Raw genomic sequence first — 17802 nt, 5'->3', positions numbered from 1 at the left:
AAGACTTGGGTATCATGTGAGTTTAAGTTTGGCATGGTGATAGCTCTGGCCTACTCTCAGAGTAAAAGCAATAGTGAATCTTGCCATGTTGCTAATTTCTTCCTATATTTCAGCTCCACAGTATAATTTGCCACCTCTGTTCACTGTTAGTACCTTCAGATAATTGTTTTTGGGTATTTTTTCCCCAGAGTATATAGTTACCTTCTGTGGGAGGATTGGGTATGGTAGGAGTTTATTCAGCATTCCTGGAAGCAGAAACCTCCATGTGTCTCTTGTTGAGTCATAGTCCCATCCAGAATTTTGGTTCAAGTTATTACTTTATTCTGACCAGTTACCACATCTTCCACATTCTGTTTGATATTCCAGTAAATAGCGATAAATCAGGTGGCCTTGTCAGAGCCTTCTGTGGAAATGAGATCATCAAAATCTGTCTCCTTGAAGTTTTAACACATGGGATGTTATGAAAGGGACATCTTTCAGGTAACAGTGTAGTGAACATTGCTTGTCTTTACACTATATACTCATTTCTAATTTTTGTGACAGGTAGTCCCTTGATTCTTAAATTTTCTGTCTTTTCTCCACAAAGGGTACAGGTGATTTACGCAGGGTGCCTGGAGAGCCTCTTTGAAGAGGTGGCGTTTGAGCAGGAGCTTGAAGTAAGAGAAGAGGCTGTGTAGATTCTGGAGATGTACAGACAATGGCAAGTGTAAGAAGCTTGTGTGTCTAGGATAAAGCGATAGAGGGGAGAGTTTGAAAGTAGGTTGGAGAAAGCAGAGACCAGCACATGTAGGACCATATAGGCCGCTGTAAGGAGTCTAGATTTTATTTCATGTGTGTTAGGGTGCTTTTGAGTAGGGAGTAATGTGATATGTGTGGGGCTCTGGGGAGAAGAGCAGAAACAGTTCAAAGGCTATTGCAGTAGCCTAGGTGAGAGGTGTTGGTGGCTTGGACCAGGGCAGTAGTGGTGGAGAGGTGAGTTCAGAGATAAACAGATCACACCTTCTAGTAGACTCCAAGGTCCCTGTAGAAGTGATAAGGCCTCCATGCACCATTTTTTCCCAAATGCAAGCTATAGAGATACAAGATTATTTTTCATTGCCCTTTTCTTTCCCTTTCAGCCCTTAATATTAGAATTTTATTTTTTATTTTTTATTTTTCGTATTTTTCTGAAGCTGGAAACGGGGATAGACAGTCAGACAGACTCTCGCATGCGCCCGACCGGGATCCACCCGGCATGCCCACCAGGAGGTGATGCTCTGCCCCTCCGGGGTGTAGCTCTGTCGCAACCAGAGCCACTCTAGCGCCTGGGGCAGAGGCCAAGGAGCCATCCCCAGCGCCCGGGCCATCTTTGCTCCAATGGAGCCTCGCTGTGGGAGGGGAAGAGAGAGGAAGGAGAGGGGGAGGGGTGGAGAAGCAGATGGGCGCTTCTCCTGTGTGCGCTGGCCGGGAATTGAACCCGGGACTTCTGCACGCCAGGCCAACGCTCTACCACTGAGCCAATCGGCCAGGGCTTAATATTAGAATTTTAAAAGGAGAGCTTGGGGAACTAATGTCACTCCAGGGTAGTGATTTTAATACTGTTTCCCTAGTAGTCTACTAAGAGAAATGAAAGACTGAGAGAGAAACTGTAGTAAACTTGGTGAATTAATATTCAGGCTTGGGTCTCTGCCAACCTGGCTGTTAAAGGCTTTACTTCTGGCGAGACCTCAGGCCAAAGCAGAGAGTTCTGAATGGTTATTCCTTAGAAAGTTGATATGCTTTGTTTTTATCTGTACCCACTCTGCTTTTAGAAATATTACTTGAATGGATCAGATGATAATTTCCTAAAACTGATTTCTCACCAAAGTTAAGAGGAAAAGCCTTGTCCAGTTTCTTAGGTTCCACGATTGTGCAAAGTCTGGTAGACCTCACTAAAATTGATGTATCTGGGTGGGGCTTTTTTTGTGGCAATATATTATTTTAATAACTTGGTGGCTAATGCTGTGGCCCTTTTTCTGTTTGAGAATGGGCTGCATATAAAAGAAAGCTAGTAGAAGGCCCTGGCTGGGGATGCAGTTGGTTAAGAGCGTTGTCCCAATACACTAAGGTGTTGTGGGTTTGATCCCGCATCAGGGCACATACAGGAGGCAACCACTGGGTTCACAAGTAAGTGGAACAACAAATGGATACCCACCATCCTTCCCTTCCTCTCCTGCCCTCTCCCTATTCCCCTCCCTCCCTCCCTCCCTCCTCCTCTTCCTCCCTCCTTCTCCCTCCTCCTCTCTCCTCCTCTTCCTCCCTCCTTCTACTTCCACCTTTCCCTTCCTTCCTGTCTCCCACCCATTCCTCCTCCCTCTCTCCCACCCTTTCCTCCTCTCTCCTTCCCCTTCTTCCTCTCTTTCTCTATCTCTGCCTTCTTCTCTTCCTCTCTCTCTCTCTCAAATCAATTAAAAAATAAAAGAGTTAAAAAAAAACAAGTTGGCCCTGGCCGGTTGTCTCAGTGGTAGAGCGTCGGCCTGGCGTGCAGGAGTCCCGGGTTTGATTCCCGGCCAGGGCACACAGGAGAAGCGCCCATCTGCTTCTCCACCCCTCCCCCCTCTTTTTCCTCTCTGTCTCTCTCTTCCCCTCCTGCAGCCAAGGCTCCATTGGAGCAAAGTTTGCCCGGGCGCTGGGTATGGCTCTGTGGCCTCTGCCTCAGGCGCTAGAATGACTCTGGTTGCAACAGAGCGACGCCCAGATGGGCAGAGCATCGCCCCCTGGTGGGCATGCCAGGTGGATCCTGGTCAAGCGATGTGGGAGTCTGACTGCCTCCCCGTTTCCAACTTCAGAAAAATACCAAAAAAAAAAACCCCAAACAAACAAATAAAACAAGTTAAGTAAAAGACTTAACTTTTTAAAAAAGGAAAGTTACTAGAAATAACAGAAATTCTAGATGTATGAAGGAATTGCTGAAATCACATTGCATAAATTTATAATTGCAGCAAATCAGTTCTTCAGGTAATGTCTCCCTCTCCTAGTTTTTATGTATTCTTTTTACTAATTCAAAGTTAGGAATCTGAGACAGAATTTTATTGCTGTAGATCACTTATTTAATACCTAAATTAGAACTTAGGTGTTATGACTTCTGACCATAGTTCAGTGGATATTTTTCTTATTTTACTAAATCTAAATTTCTTGGGAAGGCACAGAGTGTGTGCGTGTGTGTGTGTGTGTGTGGTGTGTGTTTTTTTTTTTTTTTTTTTTTTTTTTTTTTCATTTTTCTGAAGCTGGAAACAGGGAGAGACAGTCAGACAGACTCCCGCATGCGCCCGACCGGGATCCACCCGGCACGCCCACCAGGGGCGACGCTCTGCCCACCAGGGGGCGATGCTCTGCCCATCCTGGGCGTCGCCATATTGCGACCAGAGCCACTCTAGCGCCTGGGGCAGAGGCCACAGAGCCATCCCCAGCGCCCGGGCCATCCCTGCTCCAATGGAGCCTCGGCTGCGGGAGGGGAAGAGAGAGACAGAGAGGAAAGCGCGGCGGAGGGGTGGAGAAGCAAATGGGCGCTTCTCCTGTGTGCCCTGGCCGGGAATCGAACCCGGGTCCTCCGCACGCTAGGCCGACGCTCTACCGCTGAGCCAACCGGCCAGGGCTGGTGTGTGTTTTTATATATGTATACATATGTATATAAATATACACATACTGACACACATAAATGTTTACAAATTAGGAAGAGGTTGTACTAATCTCATGTTATAACCACAATTTTTGAGCATTTTCTACATGTTGGGTAGGCACAGTGTCATGCTCTTTATATGAATTCTCTCATTTGATTGTAAACTTCTAACCTGTGTTATTTTACCTACAGTTTCATAGCGATCATTGGCAACTTTTGCCCATATAGGTTAAGCAGACTTATCTTATAACCTAAAACATACTTTGTTTTACTATATTACACCTAGAATTGTTTATTAAAAAAAAATTATTGATTCATTTCAGAGAGGGAGAAAAGGGGGAGGGGGAGAGAGAGAGAGAGAAACATCAATTTGTTGTTCCACTTATTTATGCATTCATTGGTTGATTCTTGTACATACCCTGACCAGGGACTGAACCCACAATTGTGGTGTATTGGGGTGATGCTCTAACCATCTAGCTGCCAGTCAAGGGCTAGATCCAAATTTAAACTAAGTTATAAATGGAAAGCCAGTTCACTGTGTTACCTTCTTTTTTTTTTTTTTTTAAATTTATTCATTTTAGAGAGGAGAGGGAGAGAGAGGAGAGACAGAGAGAGAGAAGAGGGGGGAGGAGCTGGAAGCATCAACTCCCCTATGTGCCTTAACCAGGCAAGCCAGGGTTTCGGACCGGCAACCTCAGCATTTCCAGGTCGACGCTTTATCCCATTGCGCCACCACAGGCCAGGCCTGTGTTACCTTCTTATTTCTTTTCCTTCTGCCTTTGCATTTCCTTTTTGTCCCGACCACTTCATTGAATGAATGAGTCCCTGAAAAATTAAGAAGTTTTAATGCTCACTTTTCAGTTGTCTTCTCTCTGTGGATCACCTCAAGTTCTGTTTCACATACCTCACAGTAGGTACATATGATGATGTGCTCCTGCCTACACCTCATTTTCTCGATTCTCCAGCTCCATGGCAGGTTACTTCTTTAAGTCAGAGGGAAGGGTAAGATGGAAGATAAGAGCTAGTAGCTGTTCACCTTTATTGCCTGTGTGCTGGCTTGACATAAGGTTCATTTGGAGAGGTGGACTCATTACCATTGTGTGTGTGTGTGTGCTGTTGAAGACTGGAGGCTTTTGGTTTTGGCTGGGTAAAGTTGACCTTAAAGAGAAAAAGGACGTTATAAGTGTATTTAAATTGCTTTATGTTTGGCAAGTATGTGTTTATATGGTTTTGTATTTTCCACATACATTTTCTAATTTTATTACTTCTGAGGTGTATTCTACACTGTGTTCTCTGTATTCCCTCTGCTTTATGACTAGGCTTAATTCACTTAATCTCTCATGTTCTGTTTTCTCTCATGTTCTGTTTTTCTTGCTACGACTTATACCTGCTATGACTAATCATGAGCTGCTTTCATAAAAGATTCTTTTTTTTGTTGTTGTTGTTTTTGTATTTTTCTGAAGCTGGAAATGGGGAGAGACAGTCAGACAGACTCCCGCATGCGCCCGACCGGGATCCACCCGGAATGCCCACCAGGGGCAATGCTCTGCCCACCAGGGGGCGATGCTCTGTCCCTCCGGGGGGTCGCTCTGCTGTGACCAGAGCCACTCTAGCGCCTGGGGCAGAGGCCAAGGAGCCATCCCCAGCGCCCGGGCCATCTTCGCTCCAGTGGAGCCTTGGCTGCGGGAGGGGAAGAGAGAGACAGAGAGGAAGGAGGGGGGTGGGGGTGGAGAAGCAAATGGGCGCTTCTCCTTATGCGCCCTGGCCGGGAATCGAACCCGGGTCCCCCGCACTTGTTAACATACTAGAGTTGTGGTTCATTTATTATTCATAAACTCCAGAATTCCTCAGGAACCAAGTTGAATATTAACTGCACGCCAGGCCGACGCTCTACCGCTGAGCCAACCGGCCAGGGCCCATAAAAGATTCTTTATTTAGGTAGTTCCTCCTTTGGAATCCAGATTCATTATTCTCCTTCATTTGAACAACTATCACTTTCTAAATTGTTGAAATGTTCCTTTGTTCCTTGGTAATAGCAGTAAGTACTTACATTTCCATTCTGTAGATATTAAGAGATATTTGCTAACCAACTGGGAATCAGATTTATCATGATAATTAATTTATGATGTGAATTGATACTTTGCTAATTAATGTGGATTTGCTGATTCTGCTTGGATTCAGAAGCCAAATGCCTTGTTAACATACTAGAGTTGTGGTTCATTTATTATTCATAAACTCCAGAATTCTCAGGAACCAAGTTGAATATTAACTGAAGTTACTATTTTTTGATCATAGATACACTTATACATAGTTTCATATGGCAGGATTCTTGGGCATGATTGTGGTACTGGTCCATTGTGATGAGAATGGAAGAGAGGCACCATGAGAAAGTCCAGGCTTTTATGAATGATGGTTAAACAGAAGAACTAGTGATGCATTATCAGGAAGCATTGTGTGTGAAACAAGGAAAATGAATGTTAGTGAGCATTATTCCTGACTTAATTGTTGTAGGTTGATGGATTTTTTTTTTTGCAATGGAAAAATAGATTAAATTTTAAGATGTGTTAGTATATTGAATGTTTATAGTTTTTATATGTAAACTTTTCAAGTCTTTATTTCATATTCTGAAAATAGAGTGAGTAGGGCTAAATTAGATACTGCTTCCTGTTTGTTCATTCGTTTGTTCATCAGTCTGCCTGTCCGTCCGTCCATCCATCCATCCATCCACTTACTTAAACATTTGTTGAGTGTGAGTGTATGCCAGGCACTGTGCTCTATATGTTCTGGTCAGTGTTACACCAGTAGTTATATCAATAACTTGAAGGTAAGTCTTCATGTTCACAGGTTACTAAGGCGTAATCATAAGGCATGGAGAAATAGCCATTGTTAAGGGAGGAGGAGTAGTACTGTATTGGTTTAATTAGACAAAAAACAACATCAACAAACATGAGAATATTTCCTAAACATGACATACTACTCTGGTTGATGCAGTGCTGATCTGCAAATTCTCAAACACTTAGGCACCAATGCTGATTTGCATGTCTGCATTACAAATATTTGAGTCCTTTGTCCTGATTTTTGTGCCAGAGTGGATAATGGTGGTTTGCTGATTCTTTTCTAGCCTTTAAGCACTATAATTTTGAAGTAAAACTGTTAGAAGCCCCCTCCCCTTAATTTTAGTTTGTATTTGCAGAATTTGTAAGACTAGACATCTGTTTTCAGTTTGGGGGAAACGGTGACTGTCCTTATATAATGAGCCACATTTGTTCTTGGAAGTTTGCTTTGCTGTCTCCTGGTGGTTGACTATAAATTAGGGTGTCTCAGTAGTAGCACCAGTGACACTTTGGGCTGGGTAATTCTTTGTTGTGGGGGCTGTCCAGTGCTTATAGGATTTAGCAGCGTCCCTGGCCTCAACTCACTAAATATAAGTAGTTCACTTCCCCTTTGCAGCAGTTTTGATAACCAGAAATGTCCACAGATACTGTTACATCTCCTGGGGAGGCAAAATCACTTGTAGTTGAGAACCGCTGCTCTGAATTCTTAGAGCAGACTTCCTGACCACAGTTACTTGTGAGCTAACCACAAGCAAGCTGCCCAGTGCTTGACGTTGTGTTTCTGTGAATCCTTAAAGCTTTCTTTTTGTTCTGAAGGCTGTTACTTTACTTCCCTAATCTTGAAAATCTCCCTGTCATCCAGCCCAGAGGAGTCGTGTCAGGACAAGCCAAGGGAGTACGCACACTGTATTCCTGGAACCCACAGTAGCTGTTCTTAATGGACTTTAATAAGCTTGCTCAAATCTAGGCCAAAACCCATTTGGTATTAGACCTTTTGGTCTAAGTCTTCCAAAGGACAAGCAGTCCTCTTGATTTGATTTATGTTGTAAATTGGACAAAAAGTTTTGGATACATTCTAGGTATCACATCACCATTTTGGGTTTTCGTTGTTTATTGTTTTTAGGTTAAGAATTAGGTCGTTTATAGGATTGCCAGGTTTGGCTGGCAAACAGCTTCAGTTTTTGCATACAGCATGGTGCTGTGTTGATTTAGCAAGAGCTTGCTTACCTCGGCGTACACACATCTAGTAAGTGGTGGTGAACTCAAGCTTTTCTGACTGACTCCAAAGTCAGGCTTTAAAAACCCTCCATCCCAGCGCCTCTCAAAGTTTAATGTGCATGAGAATCACCAGGGGATCTCATAAACTAGCTTCTGATGGGGTAGTGTTGTGGGTGGGCCTGCAGCTCTTCATTTTAACACAGTCCCAGGTGATGCCTGCTGCTGATCTTTCAATCACTCTGAGTACTGAAGCTTGGTGCTGTGTTCCTGGGTTACTGATTTTGCTGGAGCTAATCCTCCTGGTGATTAACCCACAAAATTGGTAATCTACAGTAGAATAGTCAAAAATTGTCTTTTTCAGTTATTTTTTTCTTTATTTTAAACTATGTTTGTTTTCACAACTGGATTTTAAGCTGTATGTATTCACTGCTAGAGTTGAGGGGGAATGTTGTTCCCCTGGACCTGCAGAGTTGCAGTTCTGTATGAAGTGAATGCTAGGCACGCTAGTAAAGTAAAATGATGATCCGAGGGTAGCTTGTTGGGGGCATCTGAGTGAACAACTACCGTAGTCCACTGATTCCAAGGTGGTCATTATTTACATTTTAACATTCTGAAATCGGTGCATCTGAAGATGGATGGCGTTTTACCATTGCCACGTTTGGTGTTTGGCTTCTGCTACTCTGGCCACCTTCACACTGCCCGGAGAACGGAGCCCAGCAGCCACTGTGGTGTGTGCCTGGCTGCCTCCCCTCCTCCTTCCCCTGATCCAGGCCTCAGAGCCTTTGTTCTCCCTCGCTGTATCTGAGCCTGGGGGACCTTGGCTGCAGGCTTAGGGATTCCTACACTGGTCAGACGGGCTGCAGGGCAAGATGGATTTCAGTGGCTGTTACTTAGCTCTGACATCTGTTGTATGTAGTAGCAAATATATTACAGATCCTTCCTTGTCTTGCCTTGGGTGGAATTCCTCTGGGGCTGAGGCAAACTCTTGAAACGCTTTTTAATAAAGTCAACTTTGTAAGTGATAACTATTTTATGAGCTTTCTTATTTAGCAGAGTTTTTCTTTCTTGGTGCTGCACAAATTAATAATGCATTTTGTTTAATGAGATTTATAAATATAGTATAAGATTAGCAGAAGACTGATTTGGAGTTTGAAGGTAGAAATTAGAGTTTAGCTCTGTCATTTGCTGGTTGTCCATGTATAAAGTGAGAGGTGGACCAGATGCTCTCTGAGGTCCTTCTGCCTCTTAACTAACTGGATTCTGAGTGTGCTAGAATGAATTAATCGAAGTATGAGGACTCTTTTAATAACATAGAAGTGATTAATTTTGACAAGGGGTATGCAGGAGGTGGCAGGAAGCCATGAGCTTGGTCTCCAGGGAGAGAATAATTTTTGGTAGAAAAATAGGAGAAGGAATATTTAAGCTGAAGAAACAATATTTGTCAGGTCATGGAAGTGTATACTTTTGAAGTCATTCACGAACTTTTAGACCCCAAATATAATTATATTCATCATGCTAGGTAGAGGTTTTCCTTAGTACAAGTAAAACATTCTGGCGAAAGTAAGTTGACCCATCCTGACTTTCTAAAAAGGTCATTCCTCAAGAAGTTCTCTTTGTTTCTGGTTTTTGTGCATAATATGATGGTGTCTCATTAGTTGGATTAATTAGATATAGATATCATAAAAATAAAATGAGCTATCAAAGTACTGAGAAGGGTCATCCTTGTTTGAGTATTGAGGGCAAAGTGAGTAACAGATCTGTTACCTACATTAATAAATTGTGCTTATCTGAAATATGGCTTAAATATAATTTTTAAAAGTTATAATGTAGTTCTGTTTGGGCACTAATCTTTGTTTTATGAAGAAAATACTGCTTTGTACATATGGGTCACTTTGGATAGAGATTCTTTGAATGGAGAGTTGCTGTGGACACGGAAACAGCTTTACTGAATTTAGGTACATCTTGAAAGGAAAAGCTTTTGTGTATGTAGTCAGTGCTGCAGATAGAAAGTGCAAAGTAATTAACTTCAATAGGAGAGGCAATCCTTTTTATTTACTTATTTTTTAATACCAAAAAGAGGCTAGAAAATTGGTTAGAAATAACATAGACTCGAGATTTCTGAGTTTGGTTTTAAAGTTTCTGAGTGAACTGGGGGATTCCGGAGCAGGGAAGCACAGTCTCAGCTCTGCTCTGCCACCTGTGTTCTCGTGGGAAAGTCGTTTGAAATTGCCCTGCATTGTTTATTGCACTTATAAGACAGTGTTCAGCTTTAGCTTGTTTCATGGGAAAATTAGTTAGCAAATGAATAGGGCTTAACCTGTGAAACCCTCACTCGCTGAATGGTAAGACACTATGTATTCCTGAAAGTCATGTGCTAGATTTTACATGTGGGAGGTAACCAGGCAAAATTTCTCTGTAAATTTAGCCACAGTCACCTTTAAAAAGCAGTTTTGGTTTTGTGTTCTGTCATGCAGCAATGACCGTTGATGTTTTTCCTTTTTTTTTTTAACAGGTCATCCGTACTGAGAAGAACAGTTTGAATAACCGATTCTTGCCCTGGAATGAAATTGAGACAGAGGCCATCCTGTCTATTGATGATGATGCTCACCTCCGCCATGACGAAATCATGTTTGGGTTTCGGTGAGGAGCTGACTTTCAATCAAAAAACACTTTGATTTGCAAGTGATAGAAGACCAAGTCAAACCCAAATCACGCAGCCAAGTGAATTTCTCGGCTGATGTGACTGGCTGAGAAATCCTTGGAGGTAGTAAGGGCAGACAGGCTGGATGCAGGGCCTTAGGTGATGTCAGAGAACTCCCTTTCTCTTCAGCTCTAGGTTCTCTTTTCCTCTGTGTTGCCTTTGCTGTTGCATAAGCGCTTCCTCTGATGCCAGGGAGATGGACTTCCGTGACTGGCCAGGCCAGGGTGACCTGCCTGCCCCTGGAGTAGATCACTCTCTAACCGAAAACCATGTGGATTGAGAATGGAGGCCAAGGGGAGTCCCTGAAGGAAATGTGAGGGTTTTGTGTTTAGAGGAAGGAGGTTAACTCCCAGGCAGGCAGAAACAACAGGTTGCTGTGTACTGGGGTGATGGAACAGTGCCAGCACCCTGGGCCTGGGGGTTGGAGGAATGATGGAGTGGGGTTCAGAGATCCAGGAGGAAAAGGGGGAGGAAGAAGTGGTTATGATGAATGACATTTGCTGACCTGTACTGTGTGCCAGGGACTAGCCGAGCACTTTGGTGTATCTCACTTGTCTAAAACTTGGTGATGCAAGTGGTAGTCATTTCTGTCGTACCTCAGACTGAATTGAGATCCAAGAGAACAAAACCGTGCAGCCAGGAAGTGAGTGGCAGAGCTGGGACTCGATAACGGGCTGGTCAGACCCAGAGCTTCTAGTCAGCCACTGCACTATACCTATTTTATAAAATTTAGTAGTTCTCATTTGAGCTTAAATGAACCACTTGAAGAAACATTACAGAGAGTAAAGTAGGTCAGGGCTACTCAGTGTCTGTTGTGGACTGGTATGCTGGCCCATGGACAGTTGATTGCCTGTCCATAGTGAGTTAAGTTCTAAAATTGAGGGTAATCATTTAAAAACTTTAAAGCAATTTGAAAGTTGTCATGACATCCAAGAGTTTGATCATTTATCTTTCATTTCACTTTTGGGTAACATTCCATATAATTCATACATTGTATAATTCACATATAAATATATCATTCAATGGTTTTTGGTACATTTAAAAAAAACTGTGCCACCATCACCACAATCTATTTTAGAAATCTTTATTACCACCAGAAGAAACCCTGTACCCATTAGCTCTTCCCTCCAACCCCTCTAAGCCGTAGGCAACCATTAATCTAGTGTGGACATTTCATGTAAATGGTACCATAACATATGTGCCCTGTTACAACTGGTTTCTTTCACTTACCATAGTGTTTTCAAGGTTCATTCCACATGTAGTAGTGTCAGTACTTATTTTTTATGGATATATACAGTTTAACCATTTATCCATCAATGGACATTTGTGGACAAGTCCTGACGGGGGTGAGAATGACGGAGACGCAAAGACCCGACTCCAGGGACCAGGTTCAGTGATGCAGATCCACTTTATCCAGGAAGTAAGCTAGCTTATATACATGGGTTCAGCCTATAGGGTGTTAGAGCATGTCCTTCATAGCCAATGGCTGAAAAGATCAGGGAGCTGCCTGGTTGGTGCTAAGTCACTTCCTTATAGTGGGCGAGCTCCCTTCCTAGGTATGCCCAGGAGGCTTCTGGGAGCTGGAGTATTCTCACAGCATTGCATCAGCCGCAGCTGCTAGGAATGCGCTCTGTGCTCCACCCACATCTCCCCCTTCTCTTTTAATTAAGGCCAATTGGACTTGATGAATGACAGCTTGCTGTTGTAGCTTCTGAATGCTGTGCATTATGCAATGGAACACTAGTAAAACTATAATACCTATTATACTATATGCTAATAGATTAGCTGGATTAAACAATGAGGCAAGCTTCTGTAATGTTTGACTAGTTAGGAAATAGAACAGAGGTCTTAAACGGGATTCCTCCTAGGGGTCGGGATGTCATTTCCTTCCCATTGTGTTACAGAGACCTTCTAGGTGCTGTTAAACACAGTTCCATTTTGATTGTAAAAAATGGACGTAGGTCCATGCACGCCCCCTTTCCACAAAAGTCCCATCGTCCAAACACGGAATGGATGGCTTGTCGCGGGCTTTGTACTGCATATGGTTGCATTCCGTCTCTCAGCTTCTGAAACTGGAGGGTTCGCGGGTGTTGGAGGTGTCGTTGGTGGGGTCATCTTGGGACACTGGGAGTGGCTGTACGTTCCTTCCTGGGATCCAAATTGGATGTGGGCTATTTTCTGGAAAAACACAGGCATAACCTCTCCCTTGTATTAGAAGGGGGTGCAGTCCCTGCCGCTGAGCTGTGGCTGGATCCTTCCAGCGTACTAACGGCAATGGGGTCAGTTGGCTATGAAGGCCTCTTCAATGTTTATAAGCGGGAGTTACTCCTTCAGAATCAAAAGTTAAATAATTGGGAGTGAATACAGCACTGAGGAGCACTTCACTGGGTGAGGCCTGGGGCATATCCCCCCTTTCTTTTTGAATTTGAAACTTAATGTTTCTGTGTCGCTGTTCTACAACGGCTTGTCCTTGGGGATTATAAGGAATGCCAAGGCGGTGTGTGATTTGCCATTGGGAACAAAAAGCTTTAAATTGCCTGCTGGTATAACAGGCCCCTTTGTCAGTTTTAATTTCCCAAGGTACACCAAGACAAAGCATGGCCTGTCGAAGTACATGAATTGCATATGTAGTTTTTTCTCCTGCTAGGGCCGTGGCCGAGATGGCTCTGGAGAAGGTATCTACTGCTACGCATACGTAGCGGAGTTTGCCAAATTGGGGGACATGAGTGGCATCTATTTGCCACACAGCATTAGGTTGTGAGCCTCGAGGGTTGACACCCTGTGGTGGGGGCCTAAGGGTAGTAAGGGCCCGCACTGTTTACATATGCGAACAAGGTGTTTGCAGGTTGCGTGAGTGAGATGGGGAAAGAGAGATTTGAGAGGATGGGCAGACATATGAAACCGGGCATGAAGTTGTCTGGCTTGCTCTATAGGGGCCAGTATAGTTAGCTAACAGTGTCTGCATTTCTAAATCATTGGCTAAGAGAAATTGAATATGGTTGAGAGGAATTGGCAGAATAAGTACATCAGGCTCTTGGCCATACAAGGTGACACAAGCTCGCCGCAGCTTCCGGCCAAGAATGCAGATTGCAGTCTTGCTGGGGGTGATTTTAGATAGCTGACTATATGCTAAATGTACCCAATAAAGGGGTTTGTTTTGAAACAGGACACCAGTAGGAGTGACTTTTGTGGCTAGGACAATAGCTCAGATTGGCTGATCAGGTTCTAATCTAGCTGTCGACACAGAGCCAATAGCAGTGTTGATATTTGCTATAACCTGTTTTGCTGCTGTAGTTAGCGGACGCTGGTAGGCTCTATGTCACCCTCAAGGAGGGAGAATAAGGGGTCTAATTTGGCAGTAGAAATAGATAGGTATCCATGTATCCAGTTTATTTGGCCACATAGCTCTTGTAATTCATGTAAAGAGCGCTGTTGAGGGATTGCAAGCATAGGGGAAATAGGGAGGTAGGGGTTCCTCTGAAAGAGGAGTAGCCTGTAGGACCTTAGGGACCGGCGGAGGGTCCCCAGTAAGAGCACCGGTCAAGCAGGCGTGTATTGCCAATAAGGCAGGAGTGAGGCTGAGAGGGAAGGCCCGTCCCTCATGTACCTCGGCCTAACACATTGGAGAGCTCGGGCCTAATCGGTCCCAGAGCAGCGCGTCCTCAATCCAGGGATTGAGACCAGAGAGGATCTCCCAGTAAGTACAGAGATCCTATTCACAAACTTCAACTCGCCTACTCTGCAATTAGGGCGTGCGGGGCTCGAGCCTGCGGGGCTCGAGAGTGGGGGAGAAGGTTTCCCATTGCAGAGGGTCACTCATCCGTCCCTTGGATGCCGGTTAGGTCCCTGCCTGATGTTGGGCTCCAGTTGTGGACAAGTCTTGCTGGGGACTTGGACAACAGAAGTGAGAACTTCAGCCGGGGGTGAGGACAATGGAGACGCAAAGACCCAACTTCGGGGACCAGGTTCAGTGACGCAGATCCACTTTACACAGGAAGTAAACTAGCTTATATACACAGGTTCAGCCAATAGGATGTTACAGCATGTCCTTCATAGCCAATGGCTGAAAAGATCAGGGAGCTGTGTGGTTGGTGCTAAGTCACTTCCTTATAGCGGGCGAGCTTCCTTCCTGGGTATGCCCAGGAGGCTTCTGGGAGCTGGAGTATTCTCACAGCATTGCATCAGCCGCAGCTGCTAGGAATGCGCTCTGCACTCCACCCACAGACATTTGGGTCATTTCTACTTCTTGGCTATTGTAAAGCTGCTGTGACATTCATGTCCAAACTTTTATGTGAGCACTTCCTTTCTCTTGGACATATACTTAGGAGTAGAATTGCTGGATCTCATGGTAACTCTTTGTTTAACATTCTGAGGAACTGCTAGACTGTTTTCTAAAGTAGCTGCATCATTTTATATTGCCATCAGTAGCATATAACGGTTCTTTACATTCTTATCAACACCTGTTTTCTATTTTTTATTTATAGTGTGAGGTGTATTTCAGTATAGTTTAGATTTGCATTCCCTAGTAAATAATGATGTTGAGCAGTTTTTAATGTGCTTAGTGACCATTTGTATATCTTCTTTGGAGAAATATCTATTCAGATCCTTTTTGCCTATTGTTATTTGGCTTGTCTTTTTATTATTGAGTTGTAAGAGCTCTTTATATATTCTAGATATAAGTTCCTTATCCAAGGTGAGATTTATAAATATTTTTTTTGAGAGTTATCTTTTACTTTCTTGATGGCACTAAAGTTTCACTTTGATGAAGTCCAATTTATTTGTTTTCTTTGGTTGCTCATGCTTTTAGTATCATATTTAATAAACCATACAAGTGAGCCAAGTATGGGCCTTGGCTCACTTCAGCTCGTGTATTTTACAAAAGTGTTAATCCCAAATTATTTTATTTCAGCTGAATAGGAATGAAACAGACCTAGGTTGAAAAGGGAAGGGCAGGTATAACAATTCCTCCCTCTGTGGAAAGGTAGTATGGGCCTTGGCTCACTTCATTCAGCTCATGTATTTTACAAAAGTGTTCATCCACAGTGGATCGAGGGAAAATGACTTCTGCACAGAGAGTTTGAGAAGCGCTGGAGGAGATTTCCTTGAAGATCTCATTCAGATTACGTGTGGATCCAGGAGGCGATTCTTCTTTGTGAAGGTTTTTACACTCAACCTGACCTGACTCACTCTGAGGCTTCCTCTGGTTCAAGTGGATAAGAGCAGATGCTCAGATGAAAGGAGCAGCAGTGTTATTGCTGTATTTGTCTCAAGTCCATCAGTAAACAATTATTTGGCATATTTCTGAGAAATTAGAACATCTGTTGTATCTGTTATCTCCCCCACCCAACTCTCATATTTCCTTTGACTTACTCTTACAGTATTATTGAGGCAAGAGTCTGTTGTTTGCTGTGATAAAAATTCCTCTGAACTGGAAGTGTGTTTTCTTTGTACCTTGATAATAAATAGCCAGCCATGTGATGATTTCAGAAATGGTCTTGCCATTACAATTCACAGTTGTCATTGTTGATGGTGATAGTAAGGGAGGGGGAGGCAGAGTATTTCTCATAGAGCATGATGCATTGTAGAGCATGCTGAAGGACTGGGAACTGTGACAGTGTCCTGGGATGTTAGCAAGAGAATGCCACTCACCTTCAGATGACAAGAATGATTTAGGTAAGAGGTCTTGCTTTAATGAGTTTGGAGCTTATTAAGATAGCTGACAATATCAGCTATTTTCTGTGGCTCTTGGTGGAGGAGTACCTTTGACATTTTCCATTTGTCAACAGATTTCCAAGTGGTGAGAAATTATTGAGAAGCCTTTTATGTCTCTTAACAATCATTGGAAATTTGTATATTTGAGGTTTAGCCCCTGGTTATGGAACTGGCAGATTTTCTTTGGCTGGGCATTCTAACCTTTTATCACCCTGACTCTTCTCATTTGTTTGGGCATTCTTTGTTCTAAAAGCTGTCTTTTATAATATCCCTAATTATTTTATTTCATCTGAATAGGAATGAAACAGACCTAGATTGAAAAGGGAAGGGCAGGTATAACAATTCCTCTCTCTGGGGAAAGGTAGTATGGGCCTTGGCTCACTTCAGCTCATGTAGCAAAGAAAGAGGCAAATATGTTCTTAAGGACCAGATAAAACAAAGGAGACCCAAGAGAATTGAAAACATATGGCCATACAAAAAACAGTACATGAGTGTTCATACTAGCATTATTTATAATAACCAATAAGCGTAAACAATACAAAAAGAGAAATATTATATGATTTTACTTACATGAGGCATGTAGAGGAGTCAGACGCAGAGACAGAAAGGAGAATGGTTGCCAGGGGCTGGAGGAAGACAGGAGTGGGGAGTGAGTATTTAATGGGAACAGAGTTTCAGTTGGGAAGAAGACAAGTTCTAGAGCTGGGTGAGTGGGGATAGTTGTACAGCAGTGTGAAGGTACTTATGCCACTCAACTGTATACTGTACTTAAAATGGTAAGTTTTATCGGTATGTCACATATTTTTGCCACACACAAAATATGTTGTCAAAAAAACCCAAAAACAAATATGTAAACAACTGAAATATTCATCAACTGATGATTGGATAACCAAAATGTAATATATCCACACAGTGGAGTTTTATTTGGCAATGGGCGAACCTTGAAATGGGCTAAGTGAAAGAAGTCAGTCATGAAAGGCCACATGGTGTATGATTCCATTTATATGAATGTTTTGTTTTTTTTAATTTTTTTTATTTATTTATTCATTTTTAGAGAGGAGAGAGAGAGACAGAGAGGGAGAAGGGGGGAGGAGCTGGAAGCATCAACTCCCATATGTACCTTGACCAGGCAAGCCCAGGGTTTCGAACCGGCGACCTCAGCATTTCCAGGTCGACACTTTATCCACTGCGCCACCACAGGTCAGGCTGAAATGTTTATAATAGGAAAATCCACGGAGACAGAAGATAAGTTAGTGGTTGCCATGAGCTGGGGAGATTGGGAGTGACTACTAATGGTTATAAGCTTTCTTTTTGGAGTGAAAATATTCTGAAATTAGATTGTGGTGATGGTTGCACAGTTCTGTGAGTATACTAAAACCCAGTGAGTTGTACATTTTTAAATCAGTGAATGTAATGGTATGTGATTTATAGCTCAACAAATTTTATTTTTAAAAAAAGGAGATAGTGTAAGTGTAAGTAAGCTTAAGAGATGGAAACTCAGCAAACTCATTAGTCAACAGAGCCAAATATCAACAGTACAACGATTGAAATTTCTTTTGAGAGCCAGATTTTGTAAACTTAAACTATATAGGTAGGTACATTGTTATTAACTTAATTAGGGTACGCCTAAGCTGGCCTTTGCCAAACACTCAAGGGGCCAAAGAGTTGCATGTGGCCTGCATTTCAAATCATTTGGTTAT

The 17802-nt window shown here is 43.0% G+C and overlaps 1 protein-coding gene across 5 annotated transcripts in view; it reads left to right on the top strand.

Moving 5' to 3' along the window:
* The window catches only part of EXTL3 (exostosin like glycosyltransferase 3), a 498145-nt gene that overhangs the window by 460491 nt on the left and 19852 nt on the right, over nt 1-17802 (top strand). For all 5 annotated transcript variants that reach the window (XM_066388406.1, XM_066388388.1, XM_066388416.1 and 2 more), the window contains exon 3: nt 10202-10329. In XM_066388406.1, coding sequence (XP_066244503.1) covers nt 10202-10329 — 128 coding nt within the window. The remainder of the gene's footprint in view (nt 1-10201; nt 10330-17802) is intronic.

This window comes from Saccopteryx leptura, chromosome 1 (assembly GCF_036850995.1).
Source record: "Saccopteryx leptura isolate mSacLep1 chromosome 1, mSacLep1_pri_phased_curated, whole genome shotgun sequence".
In the NCBI taxonomy this organism is placed as follows: Eukaryota; Metazoa; Chordata; class Mammalia; order Chiroptera; family Emballonuridae; genus Saccopteryx; species Saccopteryx leptura.
The sequence above is the reverse complement of the archived record's forward strand: the minus strand, read 5'-3'. Positions and strand labels throughout refer to the sequence as shown.